This window comes from Pseudorasbora parva, chromosome 7 (genome assembly GCF_024679245.1).
Source record: "Pseudorasbora parva isolate DD20220531a chromosome 7, ASM2467924v1, whole genome shotgun sequence".
Taxonomy (NCBI): Eukaryota; Metazoa; Chordata; class Actinopteri; order Cypriniformes; family Gobionidae; genus Pseudorasbora; species Pseudorasbora parva.
The window spans coordinates 23,757,187-23,783,083 of NC_090178.1; the positions used below are offsets into that span (position 1 = coordinate 23,757,187).

At 37.9% G+C, this 25,897-nt stretch overlaps 3 protein-coding genes across 7 annotated transcripts; 1 reads left to right on the top strand and 2 right to left on the bottom strand.

Moving 5' to 3' along the window:
* Positions 1-1,208: 1,208 nt before the first annotated feature.
* Positions 1,209-14,036, bottom strand: si:dkey-79d12.4 (uncharacterized). 4 transcript variants are annotated; one of them, XM_067448712.1, is made up of 3 exons: positions 13,654-14,036; positions 13,103-13,210; positions 1,209-5,501 (listed from the first exon to the last, which is right to left on the bottom strand). In XM_067448712.1, exons 2-3 carry the CDS (start codon positions 13,190-13,192, stop codon positions 2,925-2,927), a joined length of 2,667 nt encoding a protein of 888 aa, XP_067304813.1. In that variant the 5' UTR covers positions 13,193-13,210; positions 13,654-14,036; the 3' UTR covers positions 1,209-2,924. The 4 variants fall into 4 exon arrangements, with proteins under 4 accessions (XP_067304813.1, XP_067304815.1, XP_067304814.1 ...); XM_067448714.1 differs by having other exon boundaries at positions 13,638-14,036; XM_067448713.1 differs by having other exon boundaries at positions 13,305-14,036.
* A 125-nt stretch (positions 14,037-14,161) lies between these two features.
* smg9 (SMG9 nonsense mediated mRNA decay factor) lies at positions 14,162-22,329 on the bottom strand. 2 transcript variants are annotated; one of them, XM_067448716.1, is made up of 13 exons: positions 21,797-22,329; positions 21,530-21,610; positions 21,279-21,429; positions 19,536-19,633; positions 19,303-19,415; positions 19,084-19,195; positions 18,900-18,995; positions 18,706-18,791; positions 16,354-16,460; positions 16,106-16,213; positions 15,880-16,005; positions 14,866-15,007; positions 14,162-14,677 (listed from the first exon to the last, which is right to left on the bottom strand). In XM_067448716.1, exons 1-13 carry the CDS (start codon positions 21,938-21,940, stop codon positions 14,599-14,601), a joined length of 1,443 nt encoding a protein of 480 aa, XP_067304817.1. In that variant the 5' UTR covers positions 21,941-22,329; the 3' UTR covers positions 14,162-14,598. The 2 variants fall into 2 exon arrangements, with proteins under 2 accessions (XP_067304817.1, XP_067304816.1); XM_067448715.1 differs by having other exon boundaries at positions 21,201-21,429.
* A 1,194-nt stretch (positions 22,330-23,523) lies between these two features.
* On the top strand, positions 23,524-25,254 carry LOC137083508 (urokinase plasminogen activator surface receptor). Its single transcript, XM_067449456.1, has 5 exons — positions 23,524-23,572; positions 23,764-23,871; positions 23,949-24,095; positions 24,271-24,381; positions 24,902-25,254. Exons 1-5 carry the CDS (start codon positions 23,524-23,526, stop codon positions 25,114-25,116), a joined length of 630 nt encoding a protein of 209 aa, XP_067305557.1. The 3' UTR covers positions 25,117-25,254.
* Positions 25,255-25,897: the final 643 nt, after the last annotated feature.

The following is a 25,897-nucleotide window of genomic DNA, read 5'->3' on the forward strand; positions in this document are numbered from 1 at the left end:
GCATTAATATCTCATGAATCTTCAGGAACTAACAGGAATTCAACGTCTTGACTTCATGGATAAACAACGCCTTAATTAAAACATTAACTAAGGTGAGTAAATCATCATACATTATGGTTTATTACTCATGATCATGATGTTTTCTATGTTTAAAAATTGGTCTAATTCATGCATGTAAGACTACTTTCGAAACCGGAATTTATGTATTTTTGAATGTATTTATCTAGTTTGTGTATATTTTACCTACTATGATGTAATGTTGTTGTTGTAGTTGCAATGTAACATTTTAGAATGGACCCCAGGAAGGCTGATTACATAGACTTTCAAACTATTGGATCCATTAACATAAACAAATAAATAAAAAATAATAATAATACTTACTCTAGTTGTGTAATGTAAGTGTGAACTTGTGAATTATTAAAAGAATATTCGAAAATCAACGTTACCTTATGCACAGGCTAGACCAGTAGTAATATAAACTAATGTGATTAACTAAAGTTTTTTATTAATCATGATCTCTGAGTTAGGCATGTTCATGTCTTCTTTATAGTAGCCTGCAGGTAAATGGTCAGACCCCAAAACTGGCCACAGGCTCAGCACATAGCACATGAATTCTGTTGACATTATAATACAGTAGTCATCATTGACTAAGCATTAGCTTCTCATGACTTCATCATGTTTGTGGCCCCTCAACTAAAGTGGTGACATGGTCCTCTGAAACAATGATGATGTGTATTAATGATGGCATTGTGTGGCCAGTTTTGGGGTCTGACCATTTACCTGCAGGCTACTATGAAGAAGACATGAACATGCCTAACTCAGAGATTAGTTTATATAACTTACTGGTCTAGCCTGTGCATAAGGTAACGTTGATTTTCGAATATTCCTTTAATAATTCACAATGTCTCACTTACATTACACAACTTGAGTAAAGCAAATTAATTAGGATAATTGTTTGAATGTGCTCCTTCCGATAAATATAATAAAACATAATTAAAAGTAGTCTTACATGAATTAGATCAATGTTTTTTGTGAACACTGAAAACATCATGATCATGAGTAATAAACCATATGTATGATGATTTACTCACCTTAGTTAATGTTTTAATTAAGGCGTTGTTTATCCATGAAGTCATTATGTCAAGACGTTGAATTCCTGTTAGTTCCTGATGATTCATGAGATATTAATGCATGTAGTAATGCATAAGTCATGCATGAATTAATGCATGAATTCATGATAATTCATGTACCCTTACCACAAAGTGTTACCGGCATTTTTTCTCAGAATTTGAAGTCACACTGAGCAACTTGATTATAATTTTATACACTATTTTTCAGTTACCTTTTATATGTGCGTACAAAATGGGAATGACACATTGATGAAGGTCTGTGTAACTTGCTGGCAATGTTTTAAAAGGTAAGTCAGATAAATTAGGTGCCAAGGATAAGCCAGATTTCCTCACAGAGTGTTGCCATTGTACACTATTTTAATACAACCCTAATTTAGGCAGAACCACCTGCACCCATAGCTCCCTAATAAAAAAATATGGGAATGACTTGAATTTCCATCAGCCCTTTAACCTGACAGGGCATCTGTTGAATGATGGTATGTGGCGGCTCTAATTATACCATGAAAAGGCTTTGTATATTATGGTCTTCAGAATATTGGTGTAATGGAAAAGTCTTTATTGCTCAAGCCTGTTCATTAAGACAGAGGCTGTCAGTCCTCTATGATAACTCCTCCTAGTGGATAAATGTATGTGCTGCACATTTGGCCATCATTCCTAATATCCAGAAAAGACTGAATACCTAGATGTATATGCAACATGTGACTATATGAGGGCAATGGGAATAGGAAGACAGGCCAGATCTGTTGTATGTATTTCTTTTCCAAACAGGAACCTCATCTTGGTTGTACTGTCTTCACCCATTTGAAACTGCTGATATGAGAAAAGCATATGAATTGACTCCTGGCTCATTATTTGACCAATCATTAACCGTTGCTGCTTATACTATGTTTGTTTGTTAAAAACAAACAAAGTGAAGCAAACCAGAACATTTTTATTGCCTTAGATTCAAGATAAGTTGATCATGAATTCAGTTTTGCATGTTGTATTGTAAAATCTACATAAAAACAAATGCCTGGAGAAAATGACTGAAACAACGTTTACAGCATTATTTTTGCACATTTTAATAAAGCCATCTCATGTTAACACAACTTTGTGTTTTCCCAACTATATTATGATGAGTAAGCCTAAAAAGAACAAGAGATTAACTTTTCTGTGTATTTATGTACAGTTTTATTAAAAATGGGTTAGACCAGGGGTGTCCAAACTCGGTCCTGGAGGGCCGCTGTCCTGCAGAGTTTAGCTCCAGCTTGCCTCAACACACCTGCTGGAAGTTTCTAATATGCCTAGTAAGACCTTGATAAGCTGGTTCAGGTGTGTTTAATTGGGGTTTGAGCAAAACTGCAGGACAGTGGCCCTCCAGGAGCAGGATTGGACACCCCTGGGTTAGACAATCACTGACGCATGACACAAAAACCCTATAAAAATGAACGGAAAAAATGTGTTGTTTCTTTGGTCATTAATAAAAGAAAGCTTGCTTAAAATAGTGAACATTATTTTAGTAGTCACACTCAATCAACTTATAAAAGAAATCTAGAAACAGATTCAACAAATCTACCAAATTATACCTGTGCTCCAATAACATTTTTGAAATATAAATCTTATCATTGGGGTTAAAGTGTCACTATTTACTATATCATGGCTTTGGCCTTCTAAATCTTTAGTCTACAAAAGAAGATCAGATCCAACATAACATAATACATTGTACAAAGATCAAATAGAGCCAAAGAAAAACAAACAAGTTACAGTTAATTGGAAAAACAGATACATTTTTTTTGTTTCATTTACGTAAACAATTCAAGATTGTGAGGTTTTTCTAATGCGTTTAGAAAAGTTTGCGTTTTTAAGCATGTGCCACAACAATGCAGACGGCCTTGCAAACATCTGTCCACAGCTACAGTCAAAAGCTGCCATGCATTTCTTTTTTGCTTGCCTGCCTTTTTTATTCTTCCCGTTGTGGCAGGTCAATTTATGCGCCCCTTCGAATGTATTTCCACACTGTGAACAAACAAATCGGACCGACTCTGCGTGCTGGACCTGGTGCCTCAGCAAATGCAGCCGCTGCTGGAACGATCTTCCGCACTGACATTTGTACAACCTTGATCCGCGGTGTAAGTAGCGGTGACGCACTCTCATCGATGGCTGTCTCGAGATGGCACCGCAGTGACGGCAGGGGAAGATGGTCTTGGAGCGCCAGCTCTGCTCGCATGGCTTCTGAAGAGACAAATCCCTGCTTTTGTTGATAAACATAGCCACTACTTGTAATGGAGCCTGACCCTGGGTAGGAGGAAGCTGAGGATGGTTGTTCCCTGTAAGAGCATTCACCAGGGTGGGAAAGGTGTATGAGGTCCTCGGCAGGACATTTACAGGTAGAGGTCTAATATTAGTCAGTGATGTTTGTCTTAGAAAAGGTTTGTTGGCTGACACAAGAGTGGGTGCAGAGACGTTCACAGTGGGTGAGAAGGATACGATGACTTGAGTTGAAAGAGGTGGATTGGAAGGGGTAGGAATACGAAGAGTCATCCTGGCTGGATTTGACAGCAAGGGACGCACTACCGAAGGTGTATGGACAGGAACAATCGGTCGAGCAACACAAGAACTTGGAAGGAAATTGGGCCTAACAAGAATTTGCGGCATAGCCACAATTTGTGGAACCAAATCAGTCATCTTTGCAGTGCCCAGAGGACTTGTTTGTACCAGGTGTTGCAGCTTAAGAACATTGTTTGATCCCAAAGTGGCCCCCGCAGGGGGATTGGAAGGGGAAGCAATACAAAAAGTCATCCTGGCTGGATTTGACATCAAGGGACGCACTACCGAAGGTGTATGGACGGGAACTTTCGGGCAAGCAACATAAGTACTTGGAAGGAAATTGGGCCTAACAAGATTTTGCGGCATAGCCACAACTTGTGGAACACTAACTCGTGGCACCTTAGCAGTGACAAGAGGAGTTGTTTGAAGCAGGGTTTGCAGCTTAAGAACATTGGTTGATCGCAAAGTGGCCACCGCAGGTGGAGGATCATGTGCCGTTGAAACAGTGTTTGCTGTCGGAGATATTTTTATGATTTTTATGGTATTCTGATTAGTATACAAAGTAGAAACAGAAGGTCTTTCCTGACCGCTGCTTTTAGATAGAGGCACAGTGGGTAAATGGGATACCGAGGTGGCTGGCAAGTTAATTTCTCCTGTAGGTCTTTTCCTACAGATGTGATTTTTGAAATTGTCCTGTCTAGGGAAAACATTGTGGCAGTACGTACAGATATACCCAGCTGCTGGGTGTTTTTCAATCATGTGCTTCAGCACCAACTTTTCATTCTCACATGCCACACTGCACAGACAACAAGCAAACATCTTTTTCCTGCAATCGTCCATGTGCTTCTCCAAATTAGCGAATTTGCCGTAGCAGCAAGAGGGAGAATCAGACTGAAACCCAAAATTCTCTGAAATGTTGATTGATCCTAGATTTAAATTTGCAGATATTTTAATGTTGGGCACCTGTTGCTTCCCTCTCTTTCGGTGACGCCTGGAGGTGCCTTCTGAGTCACTGTCGGTGGAATCGGAGCTGAGGTCCTCTTCTGGGCTGTACGCCGTGTCCCCAGGGGGTAGTGAATCAGGGTTTGTCTCATCATCTGTGTCAGTACCTTCTTCATGCTCTTTTAGCCCAAATTCCTCCTCAGCAGCCACCTCATAAATTAAAGTTTCTCCAAGCTCATCCTCATTGTCATTCTCTTCCTTCAGGCCAAATCTAAGATGATCTGTCTCTGATTGGCTCAAGGGGAATGAAGATAAGCTGAAGGTATCAAATGGTTCATCTTTAATAAGAGGCAATAATTCAGTTTCTGTTTTGATGAGTGAGCCTTGATTTGTGGAGTTTGTATCATTGTCAATGCATTTCTGGATTTTACTGCAAGTGTCATTCGTAGCTGCTTGTCCTGAGGCACAATACGAGTGATCACTCAATATTGTTCTTTTCAAATCCACGCAGCTTATTTCTCCTTTCTCTTCCATTTTAACCACAGTTTTTACCTCTATTGGGGCCTTCCGATGCTTTCCCATATGTCCGTTTAGATGCCACGTGCAACTAAAGACGGCTCCACAGATTTCACACGAGAGACTGTGCTTTGGGTGGGCATTTTTTAAGTGTAGCGCCAGCGAGAGAACACGTCCAAATTTTGCTTGACACAGGTGACAATGCACCTCGACTGTGTGTGTCTTAAAGTGCTCTATCATGTTACCCAGAAAGGGGATGCTGTCTCCACAAACACAGCACATAGAGCTTTCCTCGCTTGTAACTCCCAGTGGTGCTTTGTAGTCATCCTCATCACTTGAGTCGTCTGAGAAGCCGTAATATGTAGAGAGGATAGTTTTATAATACTCCTAAAAACAAAGAAAACAATTCAGTGAAAGCTAATAGTTTCTGCAGTGTGCATTTGATAAAAGAGCAGAAGACACAATGTCATGCTTTCACTTTAGTGCAAGTTGGATGGCCTGGAAATTGAGTGAGTGAAACATCTAAAATACAAAAAAATATAAAGGTTTGGTTTCATTCAGTGGGGAAACGTAGAAAACTGTTAAACTAAGTTTAGTAGTGGCAGCCATGTAAACATGTATGCTGTAAATATATAGGCTGAATTTGTTTATATAATCAAAACAATTCAGTAAAAACAGTAATAAGTAATAATATTATTATTATTCATTTAAATATTAATTTGACCCAAAGAAATGTATTTATTTATTTATTAGTTTATTTAACAGGGACAGTGTATGGCACTCAGCCATACCAGAATTAGCGACAAGCTAAATTTCATCTGTAGTCCCTGGGCAGGCCGTGGTAACATACGATTAACAATCACATTTAAATAGACCATAAAACGTCATCACACAAATAGCCTTTCAGACAACAAAATTTCACATTCTTAAAAGCCCAATAAAACAAAACAACAGAACAAAATAAAATACAATATTAGTAGACACAACAATACATTGAATTTATGACTAATGGGTAAATGATTGTATCGATTTTAGCCATAATTTTATTTTATATTTAAAACAAGTAAATTAACTGATATCTCTAATCTCATTTGGGACTGAATTCCAATATTTAGAGGCTCTGATAGAGAAGGCTGATCTGCCAAACTCAGTACGTCTGTGCTGAACGGCACAGTGACCTCTACTGTTTGCCCTGGTAGTTCTCCTACTATCTGAGAGCAATGATATGAACTCCTTTAATGGGGGCGCAGCCAGATTATTAATTACTCTGTAAACTAAGCAAACATTGGTAAAGCACATAAAATTGTCAAAAGTCAAGAGTTTGTGCTTTTGGATGATATTGCAGTAGTGATAACCTGGTGGCTTTTTATCTAATACTTTGAGAGTTTGTTTATATAGCGTTTGTAGTGGAGCAAGTATTGTTTTTCCGGTTTGTGACCAACTTGTGATGCAGTATGTAAAATGTGAGAAAATCATTGAGTGCATATACAATTTGGCAGCATCTTGAGGTAACTGATTACGAATATGTCTAAAATTTCTCAAATTAAATTTAACAGTGTTACAAACCTGCTTTATATGTTTTTTAAAAGATTGTGAATCAAGAGTAACTCCCAGGTATTTAAAATGTGACACAATCTGGATTTTTTTCCCCTTTTACAATGACATCTGGCTGATTTTCATTTGTCCTTATATAAAAATACATACACGCAGTTTTACTGAAGTTTAGCGTCATGCAAGATCATTTTTTACAATTTAAATTTCTTGTAATATTATTACAATTTAAATTTTTGTATTTTAATATATTTTAAACAAATGTATTCCTGTAAAACGCAAAACTTTATTGAATTTTTAGCATCATTACTCCAGTCTTCAGAGCCACATGATCCTTCATCATTCTGATAGGCTGATTTGGTATTAAAAAAAATCGTATTATTATCAGTGTCCGAAAACAGAAAACTATATTGAACGCTTAATAACAGCTCTACCATCTTCAGGTTTCTTTGAGGAATAGAAAGTTTAAAACAACAGCATTTGAAATAGAATTTAATAGAATTTTTCCCTTCATGACAATTCTGAGGGAGGTGATTTTTTTTTATAACTCATTCGTTTGCATTATATAAAGCCTTAAGGTTCTGCATAATTAAAGGGTTAGTACACCCAAAAATTTCAAAAATTTCTTTCATTAATGACTCACCCCAATGTCGTTCCACCCCCGTAAGACCTCTGTTGATTCTCGGAACACAGTTTAAGATATTTTAGATTTAGTCCGAGGATTTTCTGTCCTTTGAATGTATGCCCACTTGCTGTCCATATCCAGAAGGTAATGAAAACATCATCAAAGTAGTCCATATGTGACATCAGTTGGACTCTTTTGAAGTGTCGACAATACATTTTGGTCCAAAAATAACAAAAAATACGACTTTATTCAGCATTCTCTTCTCTACTGTGTTCCGAGGATGAACAGAGGTCTTACGGTTGTGGAACGACATTGGGGTGAATCATTAATTAAATAAATAAAATTGAGTGAACTAACCCTTTAAGGGCATGGTTACTTTGTGTGACAGGTGGATAGCCATCTATAGTCATTGCGTCACCTAAACTCCACCCACATCCCGCCTCTTTGTCCATTTTCTGTTATCTGGGAGTGACACGCGACGATGCACTGCTAAGATGGCAACGGCCAGTTCGTCTCTACTTTACGCTTCAGACCGGCTTAACGGAATCCTATGGGTGACGTCACGGACACTACTTCCATAATTTTTTTCACAGTCTATATGCCTATTCGTACTGGATTAGATTAACATGGGGACGTGGGGGTAAAGTAATTATTACAATTACTATTGTAAAGTAATTATTCTCATGATTTTAGTCCCGTCTGAATGTGCCATCTCGGTAGTCATTATGGACAATGTCAGTAAAGATTACCAAGACTTTTACCTTCTGTAAAAAGGTCCGGAAAAATGACCTGGGGTAATACTAATCCCGTTCGAATAGACCCGCTGTAAAAATGTGAGGTACAATTCCATCATTTCCTTTTTAAAAGTTTTTTCAAAAACCCATTTTGCGAGTTTTGAGGCGCTTGAAGCATTCGGTTGCGTTGTAGGTGGTGGGACAACTCTGTGGCAAACCTCCAGTATTTTCCGCATATTTAAAACAAAAAGAAGATCAAAAGCACTTATTAGAGGCACAACACTTATTTTAGCTCTAGGAAAGTGTCTATTACCAACACAATCCAATCAGAATCATTAGACTGGATCTAACTGTTTATTAAAACAAACATTATATTGTAGACGGAGTTCAGACTGACGCTCATGTGTGTTTGCTCACGTGATAACAGCAACGTCATACGCACATGACGACACGGAGGTTACCGTGGTGTGTAAAGCGAGTTACTCCTCCCACTTCTGCTAGTTTTACTGAGATGTCTTAATCCCGTGAGAATTGACCATTAATATTACAGACGTCCTGAGGTAAAATGACTTTACCCCGACGTCCCATGTTAATCTAATCCCGTCCGAATAGGGCTTTTGATAAAAATACTTTAATAGCTAGCAAGTTTAACCCAAAATGGCAGCTATGGTAGACTGGGTAAAACCAGCCTGATCTGCTGGCGATTTGGTTTTGCCCAGCAACTGAGTCTGGAAACCTGTAACATTTCTAATCCCCATCCTCTGAATTGGCTCTATCACCCTCTCTCCTCTCCACCTATCGCTGGTGTGTGGTGAGCGCACTGGCGCCGTTGTACTGTGGCTGCCATCGCATCATCCAAGTGGATGCTGTACACTGGTGGTGGCTGAGGAGAGACCCCTGTCATGTGTGTAAAGTGCTTTGGGTGTACAGTTGTACATATGAAAGCGCTATATAAATGCCTCATTCATTCATTCATTCATTCATTCTACTGCTTCTGTTACACTTATACGGTAACCAATCACAGACTGGCTTATCCACCTGGCACTCTATTGGGGGGTTTAACACGATGACAGATAGAGAAGCGATGGGTCGTTGCCTGTTGATCATGCTTCTTGTGGTCTGAAGGACTATCCAATTAATTATCCAATTATAAGGAGTTATTCAAATAATGCCAGTTGATTACGCCCCTTGTGCAGTAGAAAATACAGAGCAGACTCCCCAGACCAATGTTCAATTTTAAACTGAGCTTGGTCTGGTAATAGACAACAGCTATGGAGCAATGTTAGCCAAATGCGGTGGGGTTAATTGAGTCAGCGTCTGAAGTATAAACGGGTATAATTTCAATGTAATGTTACATAACTGGTTTATTTTGTAATTCTGATTGGAACAATGTACAAGTACACCAAATCCTTCTCTTTCCACCTGTAGTCCCTAATGACCAAACATGTTATATCACAGAAGGTCAACCATGCCAAGAACCTTTTGACTAAAATGTTTATTACCGGACACAAAGCTCAGCGTCGGACGAGCACATTATATAGGCCTACGCGCAAGCTCGGTTTTGAATCCACTTCTGACAGAAGAGCTGCATGATGTGTGCATCTTGTAGCACAGGGTGAAATCAGTACATTGGCGCTCTGTGGCGCGGCAGGATTTTGAACATTGAACACTCATTGAAAATGAAGTGTTCGAATTTTAAAGATTTGGCTCGGTGCTGTAATTACTTTTGTATGACCTGGCAATAAATGTGTAGGCCTATATAATGTTATATGCTAATCTGATTTTATTTTGGGTGCGGGTCGGGTGTTGGTTCTATTTTAAGCGGGTCGGGTCGGGTGCGGATTTTAATTAGTGCTCCATGTCGGAAAACGGGTTGGATGCGGTTTAACGCACCGCAGGTACGGGGGAATGCGGATTTACAGAATCAGACCCATGCAGGTCTAAAAAACATTTTATAAGAAGCCATATTTTTAAAACCCTTTGTCAGAGATGCATTCTGATAAGTTTAAATTATAGCAAACATCCTGAAATTACTTTAGATACTTTCATTGTACCTTATTTATATACACACACCTAAAGGATTATTAGGAACACCATACTAACACTGTGTTTGACCCCCTTTCACCTTGAGAACTGCCTTAATTCTACGTGCCATTGATTCAACAAGGTGCTTAACACATTCTTTAGAAATGTTGGCCCATATTGATAGGATAGCATCTTGTAGTTGATGGGATGCACATTTGTGGGATGCACATCCAGGGCACAAAGCTCCCGTTCCACCACCACATGCTCTATTGGGTTGAGATCTGGTGACTGTGGGGGGCATTTTAGTACAGTGAACTCATTGTCATGTTCAAGAAACCAATTTAAAATGATTTGAGCTTTGTGACATGGTGCATTATCCTGCTAGAAGTAGACATTAGAGGATGGGTACATGGTGGTCATAAAAGGAATGGAAATCATTCGGCCCATTCTCCTCTGACCTCTAGCATCAACAAGGCATTTTCGCCCACAGGACTGCCGCATACTGGATGTTTTTCCCTTTTCACACCATTCTTTGTAAACCCTAGAAATAGTTGTGCATGAAAATCCGAGTAACTGAGCAGATTGTGAAATACTCAGACCGACCCGTCTGGCACCAACAACCATGCCATGCTCAAAATTGCTCACGATATTTTCCCATTCTGACATTCAGTTTGGATTTCAGGAGATTGTCTTGACCAGATCCACACCCCTAAATGCATTGAAGCAACTGCCATGTGATTGGTTGATTAGATAATTGCATTAATGAGAAATTCAACAGGTGTTCCTAATAATCTTTTAGGTGAATGTATATAAAGTGGGTACGCAAAGTATTCAAACCCCCTTAAATGTTTCACTTTTTGTTATATTGCAGCCATTTGCTAAAATCATTTAATACTGACAGAAAAAAAACTCAATTGTTGACCTTTTTGCAGATTTATTAAAAAATAAAAACTGAAATATCACATGGTCCTAAGTATTCAGACCCTTTGCTGTGACACACATATATTTAACGCAGGTGATGTCCATTTCTTCCGATCATCTTTGAGATGGCTCTACAGCATCATTTGAGTCCAGATGTGCGTGATTATACTGATTGGACTTGATTAGGAAAGCCACACACCTGTCTATATAAAACCTTACAGCTCACAGTGCATGTCAGAGCAAATGAGAATCATGAGGTCAAAGGAACTGCCTGAAGAGCTCACAGACAGAATTGTGGCGAGGCACAGATCTGGCCATGGTTTTAAAAAAAATTCTTATTTCTGCACTTAAGGTTCCTAAGAGCACACTGGCCTCCATAATCCTTAAACGTAAGATGTTTGGGACGACCAGAACCCTTCTTATAGCTGGCTGTCCGGCCAAACTGAACTATTGGGGGATAAGAGCCTTAGTAAGAAGTAGTATAGCATATCTTCTTAGTATAAAGAAGAACCCAAAGATCACTGTGGCTGAGATCCAGAGATGCAGTCGCGAGATGGGAGCTTTAAAACACCTGAAGGACTTTCAAGATGGTGAGAAATAAGATTCTCTGGTCTGATGAGACCAAGATAGAACTTTTTGGCTTTAATTCTTAGCTGTATGTGTGGAAAAAACAGGCACTGTTCATCACCTGTCCAATACAGTCCCAACAGTGAAGCTAGAGCCCCTTTCACACTGCGATTCCGGCAAATACACGGATAATGCGACCCGGCATTTGTTCCCGGGCCGCTAGATTTGGTCCATTCACACTGCCAGCGAAATACCGTAATATGTGCACTTTCACACACAACGCGTTACGGTCCCGGGTCGAGTTGACACGTGACATCCTGATGTGACGTATAATGGCGAGTGATCTCAGCTTCAGCGAGGATAGTAAGGAGCTCCGTGGTCTCGACTTGTGTCCAGTTTGCACACATTTCTGCTTGTTTAATTTTTGTTTCTTTTGTATACGAACACTCTCTGCGTTTAAAACACCGACTAGCTCTTCTGGCATTAGTTTCGGCTTTTGTTCACACAGCGCTCGTCCCGGGTCGAATATCGCATTATAACTAGGTCCCCGACCTGGGTCGAATTTGGTAATCAATCCCGGGACGTGGTTGCTTTCACACAGAAGGCGACCCGGCAATGTTCCGTGAATATTGCGGGTCCGACGTGCAGTGTGAAAGGGGCTATGGTGGTGGCAGCATCATGATGTGGGTGTGTTTTTCAACTGCAGGGACAGGACGACTGATTGCAATCAAGGGAAAGATGAATGCGGCCAAGTACAGGGATATCCTGGATGTAAACCTTCTCCAGAGAGCCCTCAGACTGGGCCGAAGATTCACCTTCCAACAAGACAATGACCCTAAACACACAGCTAAAATATCTGAGTGGCTTCATAACAACTCTGTGACTATTCTTGAATGGTTCTTGAAAAATGTCTGCCCACCAACGTTTACCATCCAACTAACAGAACTGGAGAGGATCTGCAGGAGGAATGGCAGACGATCCCCAAATCCAGGAGTGGAAAAACTTGTTGCATCTTTCCCAAAACGACTACACAATGATAACTATATTAGATAAAAATGGTGCTTCTACTAAATACCGAGCAAAGGGTCTGAATAGTTAGGACCATGTGATATTTCAGTTTTTCTTTTTGAAATAAATCTGCAAAAATGTCAACAATTTTGTTTAGTTTTTCTGTCAATATGGAGTGTTAACATTAATGAGAAAAAAAAATACTTAGATGATTTTAGCAAATGGCTGCAATATAACAAAGAGTGATAAATGTATGGGGGTCTGAATACTTTCCGTACCCACTGTATATGTATGTATATATTTTACCTTATCTTGAGGACAACATAAGTAAAAAAAACTGGTTCATCTTACTCCTCTCTCCCCTACTGTATTTGTCAGTAACAACATTTGCATTTCTTGTCAACTCATTTTCCTAGTGAAAATGATAGGCTACTTATGTAACAAAATAGGTTATTTAACCAGTTGACATGATAAACGTTTCTGCAACAATTCAGATTGTGTGTTTCACTCTAAATTCACTGAAAGACACGAGTCATGAGATTCATCGCTCCACTTACAGGCTTTTGAGTGCAATCGTCACCACTTTGCTGCAAATGTAATTTTGAACCATCAACACGCTCCACCTCCTCACATGGTAAGATTTCCATGCCAACTCTTGTGCAGCTCTGAAAAAAAAGGAGATAAAGGTAAACAACAAACAAAAGTAGTAAAATTATTAAAATCTACATATACATTAACAATACATATGCATTGATGCACCTTACAGTATCTCAGCGACCTACAATAATTATAAACTTTCCCTTCAATATAAAATCAGTTTGAATCTTGTTCCAGGAACTTTAGAGGGTGTGGTCTGTGCTTGTGCACTTATCGGACTTTTTAATAGTTGTTTTGTCGAATCATAACAATGACCTCATATCAGATACGGCGGATATCACACTTTGTTAAATACTTAACATATATTAACCTGTATAAACAACCTGGCACTTAAAAGAACAAGATTCAAGTTAGTGCCAGTACTTTCAGTGTAGTATATTTCTCACATATTTTATAGTATGTAAAAGGAGTAGAAAACGGGAGAGTCATTCTTACCAACGCGTTTACTTACAATATAACGATTTCATTAATAATTCTCGTGTTTTGGTTCTGGCTCCTCCCCTAGACAATATACGCACGCGCGAGTCCGTCTCCTAAATTCGTCCGGACAACAACTCTATGTATTGCGCATGCGCAACATTGTTTTATTGAACTTTTTTTCTTTTTTCAAAATGCTTTCTGATTACAGGTGTTAACAATAACATTTTATGTGTTAAATGGCCATCATAAATATTATGTTATTTTGCTGAAACATTTAATACACAATCAATACATGTATTTAACAAAAAAAATTCACATAACTTGTCATATATAATTATTGTAAATATTAGATACAGGATTGATAATGTTACTTTGGAATTATGATAGCTTTGATTAATAATATTTGATAATTGATTGCGCCCCCCCCCCCCCAAAAAAAATTGTTAGATGACTGATCAAAATAAATGAAACCACCTAAAAATGAAAGATGAAACAAATAACTATTATTTTTGATCTCATGAAACATTTATACAGAAAAATCATGCTTCGATTGCATGAATTTTTTGTTCAAACACAGATTTCTGGAAAGCAACATGTGCTGTATCATACAGTTTTATTAACATCAGCTGAATAAAACACCAAAATCACAGGCCTCTTCACACATTTACCATATGAAGAAAAATGTTAACCACTGAATCTTTGCATGTCATCTCTTGCACACGACTAATAACCTTGTCAAGCACCTGCTAATTTACATAAAACAAACAACTCAGAACCATCAAAATACAACTCCTGCCAAAACGCAGAGCACTGTGATCCAGGCCTCACAGAAGCAGAGAAGTTAGATCTCCTTCAGCGCTACTGCACTTTAGTGGTCCAATCTTCTCTCATAGAACTGCTTCCTGTCTGAAAACATCCGAGAAGAGGTCCAGTCCTTTTTAACAATGAACCCAGAGGTTACGCGACATCGTCATGACTATGACAGCAGCCGGCTATACTCAGAGAGTGCAGATGACTTCTTAACACCATCCCAAATTCTAGCTGCATAGTGAAACCTGTAAAAACACATACAGCCATCCATCTTCTTAATATGACATCAAATGTACACACGTAAATGGAAATACTATTGTTTGATCTCTTTTTAATTGAAATATTTCACTCAAAATGATGTAAAATGTACATTTAAATAAAGAATGCAGTTCCAAAAGGAAGAACAAAAGCATTATGTCTCTAGCGTGCTTACCAGTTTTTCTCAGTGAGGATTGTGTGTGAGAGCTGACTGCGGGACATAGCCAGGATCTGACTGCGGAATTTAGAAACCAGTGAAGAAAAGCTGGGATGACCTCTGTAACCAGGCAGCAGAGAGAAAAGAGGGGGACCTGAACCTGGTGCACAAAATATACAGATCAAATGCAATTGAAGTTAGTAGGTTCATTAAGGACAATAGAGAATCATGGAAAAGCACACTTGCTAAAAATTCAAATATCTATCTGTTGCATCATTTTAAAGGCCTATTTTCATGAGCTCTCCAACAATATGAGCTAAATAGAGGTTTTCACACCAGTTATAGGAACTGCCCTCCAGGACAGTCCCCCACAAGGGCCAATATCCTGGATGTATTCGCACCGTCAGAGGAACTCTCAAGTAATGTAAGTCAAGTCAATAAGCCGGCATTTAACAATGCCAAGAATTCAGTAGGGGTTAAAAAATGCCTGGACTTCAGCACAGGTCCATCTATCAGCCATTTTCTGTGTTCGTGGAATAGGTACAAGTAAACTGTGTGTTTACACTGCTTTTTAAAAATGGCAGGTACCAGTGTTTCATATGGCATGTGTTCGGCTAATCACTGTACACTTACATCACTGGTAGTTTATGTTGTGCTGGGATAGAACCTACTCTGAAGTAGAAGCTAATTTATTCCCCCAAAAGACGTTTCTATTGCTAAAATTTTACCTGTCCCTGCTGTGCGGACAAGCCAAAAAATTGGGTACGTCAGCCAATAGTTATTAGGAAAAATCGAACCGTTTACATGGTGCAAAAGCCCCTTATAAGTAACAAAACATGTTTTCAAAGACACTAATGAACAGCAGTATTTAGCAGTAAAATTGTATTTCACTAAAAAGAAAAAAAAAGAAAATAACCGAAAATGATTCTTTATCTCCAGGAACACTTTTGGTTATGACACAAAATGATTTCCTTGTAAATATGCTACAATTTTGAAATTTAACATAACAATTAGCTAAACAACAGTTCTGACCTGCTCTTGTCAAAGCATCTTCCCCATCATTCTCCATCATAGGTAAGAGGAAAAGATTGACTTCTGTCTCCAAGTAGTCTCGATTCAGTCCCGGGAATATGTTACAATCCAGCATGGATAATGTGCCTTCAACAGGAAGCAAAAAAACTAAGTCAATTAGCCAAACACCAAATCACAATCAATTTGTGTTAATAAATGTGTTTACTGTCACGTAAAGAGGACTGACCTTTATATTTTAGGTGAGAATGAGCCATAAGCTTGTCAACTGCCATATGCATCTTCTTCAAGTTTCGTGGACAGAACTCCTCCCTTCTCGCTTTGTTCTGCAAGAAAACTATGAAAATAGAAAGAAAAGACATGCGTTAAACCCTTATACACAACATAATCTGTGAGCATTTGCCAGCAGCTTCACACATTATGAATGTCAAAGTACAGTTTCTTTTTTTATTTAAAGAACACTAATAGTTTTCTTACCTATGTGGGGGTAATACTCAGAGCCATCATCTGCCCCTGAGGAGCCGGTGCTGTCATGACTGGCGGATGGAGTCGAGGGTTTCAGCATCTCAGCAGTCTGCAAAAACCTGGTTATGGACACAACTGTTAGTTTTCAGTCTCCAGTTTCATATACTGGACTTGTGAATGTCTGTATTTCTTGAGATAATATATTGGTATTACTAACTATGACAATTAAAGATAAAGTGTATATATATATATATATATATATATATATATATATATATATATATATATATATATATATATACACACACACACACATGCATACACTCATAACGATTAGACATAACATTATAACCTAATGTTATCAGCAGATTCTTTAAGTCCTGTAAGTTGCAAAGTGGGCCCTCCATAGATCGGACCTGTTAGTTCAGCACAACCCACAGATGCTCGATTGGATTGAGATCTGGGGAATCTGGAGGCCAAGTGAAAACCTCAAACTCGTTGTTGTGCTCCTCTAACCATTTCTGAACCCATTTCTGAATTTTGGCTTTGTGGCAGGGCACCTTCTTGCATTGCTCCGAGGTCCAGTTCTGATGCTTACTGTTGGCCCTTTCTGCAGTGGACCGGGGACAGCATGGGCAACCTTACTGGTCTGCAGCTACACAGCCCCATTACAACAATTTTTTGACACCTTTCTATCAGAACCATCATTAACAGTGTATGAGCAATTTAAGCTACACAGTAGCTCGTCTGTTTGATTGGACCACACAGGCCACCCTTCACTCCCCACGTTGCATCAGTGACCCTGTCGCCAGTTCACCACTGTTCCTTCCTTGGACCACTTTTGACAGGTACTGACCACAAGAGCTACAGTTTCGGAGATGCTCACACCAAGTCCTCTAGCCATTACAATTTGGCCCTTATCAAACTTGTACAAATCCTTACATTTGCCCATTTTTCTGAGAGCCTACTCACTGCAGAGCCATTACACCCCCCACCCTCTCTGGACCTCCAGCTCCCACTATCTTGACCGAGTGTAGGCATGATGGGTGGAGATCCCCTAACTACACCTTCACCCTACCCATAACCCTCTCTCTCCTCCCATTAAACAGGTTATGCTCCACCCTTAAGCTCCATTATGCTCTGCAGCGAGCACTACTTGATTTTTCCTGCTTCTAACACAAACTTTGAGGAGAAAATGTTCACTTTCTAATATATCCCACCCACTAACAGGTGCTGAAAAGACAAAATGAGTAATGAAAAGATAATCGTGTTATATGTTGTTTCATGCATACTGAGCTTTTTACACTGTTAAAGACAAGGATTCCCATCCTAAATATAGACAAAGTTTCAAAAACTAATGTTGGACGTTTGATGGAGTATTTCTGTGTCCCGCAGCGCTCCACTTTATTCCTATGGGTGACGTCAAGCGACTTTAACGCGCCCGCATAGCATTCCAGGAAGGCAGCGCTGCATTTGAACCGATTTGAACGCAGAAATGACAAGAAGCGTCACAACATCACACTTCACTTGTGTCGCAAAAGTGGATCTCCACGGTCACTGCTGTCACAGGACTTCACAAAATCAATAATGTTACCAAAGAAGTGTGCTTTAGACGGAGCGTTCCCAACGATAAAGGTTCACGGTCCAGCTTTGGAAGCAGCCGGTGAATAAAACTGGTTAAAATGTCTATGTTGTTGACTATGTTGGATGTAAGTAAACATCAGTAAACAACACGATCGTGTATAGTTAATTTATCAATGGAGCATGCGATATATGGTGTGTGTTTAAATACATTTGTTTAGCTGACCATTATAGGTGTCTGTTTGTTTATTGTAAAACCACCCTAAACATAAACAAAGTGAGTGCTTATTTATCCAAATGTGCTACTCCATTGTTTTTCTAAACAGCAGTCTGCCGTGCAAAACCCCTTTGCTTGCTAGTTTAGTCGCATACAATAGTCCATAAACCAAATAATGTCAAAAGAAACCACGAGTAAACCCACACGAATGTTGTCAGGCCACTAAATACAGTACATACCACAGAGACGGACATCCTGCGGATCTGATTCTGGATCATATATGTATTAGTTGAAACTGATTGATAGCCATGGTTATTAGGGTAACGTTTTCTTTTTCACGCTTGAGGATGTCACAGCTTACAGACGCTCTCATGCAATAGCTGCGTGTGCTTGTGATTATTTAGCTCCGCCCACACGATAGGCCTCCAGGCGCTCGTTTTTTTTCGGAAAGACTCGGTACAGCATATCTTTCTTTTATAAAAATAATAAAACTAAAGGCTTTTCAGAGATATGAAGAATGCAATACTACTCTATAGGTACTCCTTGGAATGAAGTTATTAGCATACCTATATAAGTTGATATCAGTAAACCAGTCCTGAACCACAATCACAACATGGCATACAGTGAAGAGGAAGGCAGTGATCTGCAGAGACTAAACCAAACAGTGGAAAATGGAAAAATAACAATTATTTCACTTTTACAATATTTTACAAAGTTATTTGTAAAATGCTACATGACACAGTGTTCTTTAACAACTCACCTGCATCTCCACATACGTATGTGGGAGGTTGTATTCGGGCGGAAGCTTGCGGTCATTGTTAATGAGATGATCCAAAATAGAAGGGCTCAAAATTGGCTGAAGATGACAATAAGCATTAGGTTTTTTTCAAGTAGCTGCCTGCATTCTGAAAACAGCACTGTTCTGTGTGACTCTAAGGTCTGACCTGCGTGTCCAGAAAGATGACCCTCTCCTGAGTGATGTAGAAATCGATTCCACTGCTCTGGTTCCCAGCTCTCTCCTTGATCTCCTGCGTCTGAGCTCTGAATACATATGCCCTGTTTAACAGAGAACCAGTGGGTGAAACGCAATAACAGTGAAGTGGATAAAAGGAATAAACAAATTGGTAACAAATACAGAATCATTATGCTGATGAAGGACTAACCTCTGGTCCTCTTCGGGGCTGTTTGCAGACAGGAGAGACATGATTGTGGACTTGCCTGTGCCTTGTAGTCCAATGACTCCCACTACTAACATATCCGTCTGGTCTCGCAAATACTGAGATACACAATAAACATACATTCAGCATATATTTATCAGACTATTACGCACTTACATAGTGCAAAAGACACAAGCCACAACACTATTAAGTTATTAACAGAATAAACATGCCCTTGCCTCCATTGCGCTGTCACACCAATTCATTTGGTCATCTACCAGCTTTATGCTGTGCTTCATTTTCTCAGGGGGGAGGAGCTTAGTCTGGCCAATCACAGCTGAAAATCATATCATGAAAGATGATTAGTTTATCACAGAAATAATCAAAAACTAAAACACATCGTAAATGTTTAGAGCTTACATGTGTAAATATTTGCATTGAAACCACCACTGTAATTACAAAGAGGAACATTATGGAATATAGTCAGTATTTATAATGAATTATCTGATCTCATGTGAGTGACAGGTCGTCCAACCACTGTGCCGAAAAATTTAAACGAAGATATATACAGATAAACAATTTATAATAAATACTGCAATATTTCATTAAACAAAATAAGACATCAAAAGCTATCAATCTACTGGAACAGTGTTTTTCTAATATTTTCAATAATGCAAAGTCCTATTGATGCCTAAGTAGCAGTTCTTTAGCTATATATATTTTAATATAGCTAAACTGTGCAGAACATAGTATATTTAATTTTTCACTCTACTAGCATGACGACGATTATTATTGTTAAAAAATGTTTTGCACATAGACACTTAAATCTGATAAGGGATGTAATTAAGCATTTGAAGCTAGAGAAAATTAGATTCTCTTAGAAAAAGAACAATGTTTATTTTCTTCACGAATATATATGTATGTGTGGGTCACATACGTAAATTCAGCTATTTATGTTGAACAAGCTCTTAAAAATGTATAATTGTAATAATGAACAACTTCAAAAGTCACAATGGAAATCAAGAAGAAACATTGAAAGTTGATATTTGTGTCACTTTAAAAAAAAAAAAAAGCAGACCTCTTCTGTGTTATTGTTATGTAATTATGTGGATGATGTGTGAATGTGTGTAAATGTATATATACTGTGTGGTCCTGCTATGTTTAACAAAATAAATAATAAAATCTAATTTAAAAAAAAAGAAGGAGAAGATTCATCATCAATTTTTGGTGACTTTTAAGGCCCCGATACACTACAAGCGAAATCGAAGAACGAACTGGTGTGATGTCACTTCAAACAAAATCCACAGCTGAAACTTCCGGAACTTTCCAAAGAAGTTGGCCCAGGCTTGTAAACACCATTGGTCTGGTGTGATTACGTAATCGGTAGGTGTGGCTCCGCCTTCTTTGACATCGAAATCTTCTCTGGTTCATTTCTTCTGTTCAGAGTGTCCAAGTCAGACGTCACGAGTAAAAACATGAACAAACCGAGAGCGGCTTTATAGTAGAAATTCAAGTTGTAATTCAAATTAAAAAAGACTGACTTTTCATGTTTAATACTGTAAAGCAATTGATTAATTTTAGGCAATTTATTATACAAAGTGGTATATAGAATAGATAAACATGACCTGACTTAACTGGAGTGCTGAATTGCAGTGCTTTAGCAAACATCCACATTGCTTTGATCAGATGTTTTCGTAAATACGGTTCTCTCCATCGCTGTAATTTTTGGTGTGTGTTTATATTGCTATGGAAAGGCAGTGTGGATGGCGTTGGGATGTGTTTGCTAACATTATACCACTGCTCATATATTTCAAACTTCTTTTTTCCCAAAGCAAAAAATTAAAAACAGCTTTGAGGTGAGTAAATCGGGGCCTTAAGAAGCAAAACGTGAGAAAATTACTGACGATCCACAGCTCCACCGGACGCAGCTGAGCCCATGCCTCTGTTCTGGATCTGATACACGGGTTGAGTTGGCCGCTGACCTTCCCTCTCTAGTTTGACAGTTCCTGCCCCTGAGGCTGAAGGAGGAACATCCGGAGTGTTCCCAGGTTTCCCCCCTTCATCTCTGGTCTTAATGAGCATGATCGGCTTTTCCAAAGACGGGGCTCCACTCGCTGGAGCACTTGGTTTGGACTGAAACCGAACCAAGAAACACATTTTACATCAGTATGTCTATACAAAACCTATGCACAAATTGCTTGTGTAGGATAAAGATAAATTATATAATTCATACACTTATTCGCTCTCCAGGAGGTTTAGCAAGAATAATGGGGGTCTTCTGTAGAAGAGGTCCTGAAGGTTCCTCACTCCCATCCTATGAATGTGATAGTAATCATACAATTATTTAACAAGGATATCATTATTTAAATAAAAACAGATTAACGAAATACATAAATAAGTAAAAATATGTACATAAATAATACATCTAAAGTACATAATTATATTCCACATTCATAATATTTATGTTACCAAAAAATTATGTTTAGATAGACAATCTCACCCTACGCTCACGAGGAACATAGTCTCGATCACGACTGGGGCCTGAGAGGTTTTGACCAGGCGGTCCTGGGTCTCGGTCTCGCCGTCGCCTCCTCCTCCTTCCCTGTCCGTACATACCGGGCTGACTGTGACCGGACTCCGACATGCTTGCTTGCTAGATACTGCTGTTGAGTGCTGGACGTTTTACCATTAAAACTATTCTTGCAAAGTTTGGAGAGCAGTTTCTTAATGTTCAAAAGTATGGCGATTATTTGGCATTCTAACGTTTATACCTATCTAAGTTATAGAGTTTAATACGGCAAGAACATTAGATATCAAAATATGACTACTATTCGGTTGTCGACATCCATGACTTACTAATTAATGACTAAGCAATCTTAGCTTAAATAGGAATGTCGACTTACATGATGCAACTACGTAGTAAAATAGCTAATTTATATAATTTCTATAATATTGTAGTATTTAAATTGAAGATGTCAGCGTCCCCAGGTACAGGACTGTTGTGTGAACAAAACGGTACGAACCTGAAAATAGGCCGATGAGGAAACGAAATGTTGGCTTTTGGTTCCGATCATTTGGTTCCTATTAATCGCAAGGCCAGTAAAAACTATATATAATTTATATATAGTTTTTACTGGCCATGCATAATATAATTGTATTATATAAATATAACATAATTATATAATTTTTTTATTATTATTTCAGTTTTTTTAATTATCCATCAAAGACTGTTAGACTGTCAAGCATACCATTTTTTTTTACACATTTACGATTCAAACTCGCATTTTCAAAATTTCAATAGATGAAATGAACAGCCCATATTGCGATTTTTAGGCCTTAAAGATAGGCATAAAACATTTACAACAGTAAAGAGACATCAAAAACATAACAACTAAAATGGGTTTACAATACATTGAAATGAATAAAAACATACAAATAAATAAATAAAAGGATTGTCTGTGTATACAATACTATTGATTTAAATAGATGTGTATCCTTTATGACTCATTCATAAAGTCTCAGCTTCAGTCTCTCATGTTGTTTCGCACACAAGTGCCATTACAAGAATTTGTTTTTAAAAGGTCAGCGTCACAGGAAAATGCAAAAATAGGGAAAAACTACACATCATGTAAACATGACATTTGCATTCTTATAGAAAAAAAAAGCATAATTATAGGATAGGCCAAGAATCTGTGATATATGTTTGAGGGAGACACATTTCATTTATTAATGAAATACATCTAATTTATTAAAAAAAGGTCACACTTTATATTGTGTCTTTAACTATGTACTAACATTTAAATCAATCTTTTGATAGAGACAACATGCATGTTTTTACATTGTACTTATATTTAAAATTATACCTGGATATAATTACATCTGTTAACCCTTCCCTTACAGCTTAACCCACCCTTAAACCTACTCATACCACCAAACCTGTCACTAACCGTACTGCATCACAGCAAAACAATACAACAAGAACACAATAAGTAGCCTATTGTAACTAACCATTTTTATGTAAACATATAAAGATACCTATAAAGTGTGATTTATATATATATTTTGTACTCTTCCTCCTTGAGGTTAAGTTCTGGATATTTTCTTTGCATTCAGCTTCAAGCTGATTGTTTTAGTTTAATGGCTGTGGCTGCAATGCAAATCAGACCTGTGGAAGAGCATATATATCAACTCACTCTGGCAAGCTGACATCCTTCACTTAGTCCAACCATGGCACTGCACATCACTCTGCTTCTCACCTGTGTTTTTTTCTCCAAAGGTATTTTTATTATTTATTTTAGGTATTTATTTTAAATGTGTACTATTTCTTTATAGCCGCTCAACAATTCACTTCTTCGGCATGTTTTTTTTATATTTATTTTTATTTTATTTATTTCTTTAACAAATTCATACTGATACCAGAATAATACCAGACTGTATTATTTTATTTGTATTATTTATCTTTTTCAGCACTGACAATGAAGTGCTATACATGTACAGGCCCACCAGGAACATGTACAGTAGCTTTAGCAACCTGTCCGTATCGCTGTGGAGCCACGGCCACAAACATTTACACGGGTAAGAATGACTTGATTCTGAAAATGGGTAAGTTGGGGTTTTTGATACTGAAGGGGTTTTAATGTTGTTCCTTGTAGATGGCAAAAAATTAGACAGTTACATGAAGACCTGCGCAGATCCTGTTTTGTGTGTTAACGGGAGCATGAATTCTGGACAAACCAAAGTGACCTTCAACACCCAATGCTGTAACAATGCTGATTACTGCAACTCTGAAAATGCACCAGGTACTTATGAGGTCTTTTTTCCCTTGACATTATTTTAGTAATATGAGCAGATTTTAAAAATATATATGAATTGATAGTATTCGTATTCACATATATATAGTACTTAGGGTGTTATACAAGAAGATGAGGTACATTTGATTTATTTCCCCATCATTTATTTGTGGAACCTGTACAGACTTGCCAAAACAGCCTCTCAATGGGAAGCGCTGTTACACCTGCAATGACACTGACTGTTCAAAAACGTTGGCTTGTGAGGGTGATGAGACTCAGTGCTTTGTTACAACAGGTGAAGTCATTTTGTATTAAAAGTTTTAATGAATCTATATGCACACTGTAAAAAAATATTTAGAAAAATAGTTACCTGGTTGCCTTAAAATTTCATGAGTTCATTGAAATACATTTTTTTAGTTATTACAATGAAATTTTTTTGAGAGTCGACAACCTTTATTAAAATATATATTATTAAAAGATTTTGTAAGCATATTGGGTAATTGTGTGTGTTTTATTACTGATGACGCAGTGAAACATGTCAAATAGTGCTATTTTCATGATTTATAATTTTTTTTATGTGGTTCAGATACAATACTATTTTGAGTTTCTATTTATTAAACACATTTCCTTCATTGTATCAAATCAATTTTTTTATTTCAATAAACTCAAAATTTTAAGGCAACCAGGTTACTTACTTTTTTAAGTTAAACCAACAAAAACCTACACAATTTTTTTTTACAGTGCATAGACAGAATGACGTAGCAATTTACTATTTAAGGCTTTAAACTTTACACCAGCTCTTCTTTTTTTCTCAGTTGACTTGATTGTCAAAAAGGTGACCATGAAAGGATGTTCAAGCAAGTTGTTCTGCGGGACCAACGGAACACAACCTCTGGGATTACCTGTAAAGTTGTATGGCACTGCTGTTAACATGAAATGCTGTGAGGGAAACTTGTGTAACACTGCTCAGAGCTTGAGAGTTTATTTTGTGATGCTGGTACCACTTCTCTCTCTATTTCTGCTCTTTTGATTCATGCTTTGAACAATTAATCGAGTGCAATGACTTTTCTAGGTTTTAACATTTGGTTTCTGGGGCCAGAGTTCTTGTGTTTGAAAGTGGGTCTCTGAATGAGCCTGAATGAGCAGTCTGAGATGGAGACCTCTGGTGGTGGAGAAAATTGTAGATATGATCATTAAATACTTTCTTTACTTTCCAGACTTTTCAAAATGTTCTTGGTTTTCATTTATGCATCATTATATCTGTTGTAAACAGTTTCCTAAGGCTTGTTAGGGGAAAATACTAAACCAACCTTCACACGATTTCTGAAATTTTTTGAGGCTAAAATAGATTTACATAGAATGTAAAACAATATGTTAAAGGGGTTGTTTCATGACAAAAACTGTTTTCCTTGAATGTTTGGATTTAAAAAAAACAATAGCCTACTTAAAAAAGTTATAGGACCTCAAACCGGTCACAACACATTGGTGCGTTTACATGTAGGCCTACACCAGTAAACTGATAAATAAAAAAAATCAGCTTCTTAGTGTTTCTCAATCCATTTATAATAAACAATATATCAAGGCAATAATACAATTATTTAAAAAAATCCTGTTTTCCCATTTATTTTTTGTAGAAATCGTATAGGGTCACTAAAGACCCGAGGAGAGTAATAATGTAAGATAAGATTAGTTTTTCTGCACAATCATTGAATCTTTGATGACTGAATAAGTGCAGTTCCCCTTTATTCCAGAAAGTGGCCATGTCTGATACACAATGATGTAGTGACGTTTCACTCATAGTTACAGCAGGG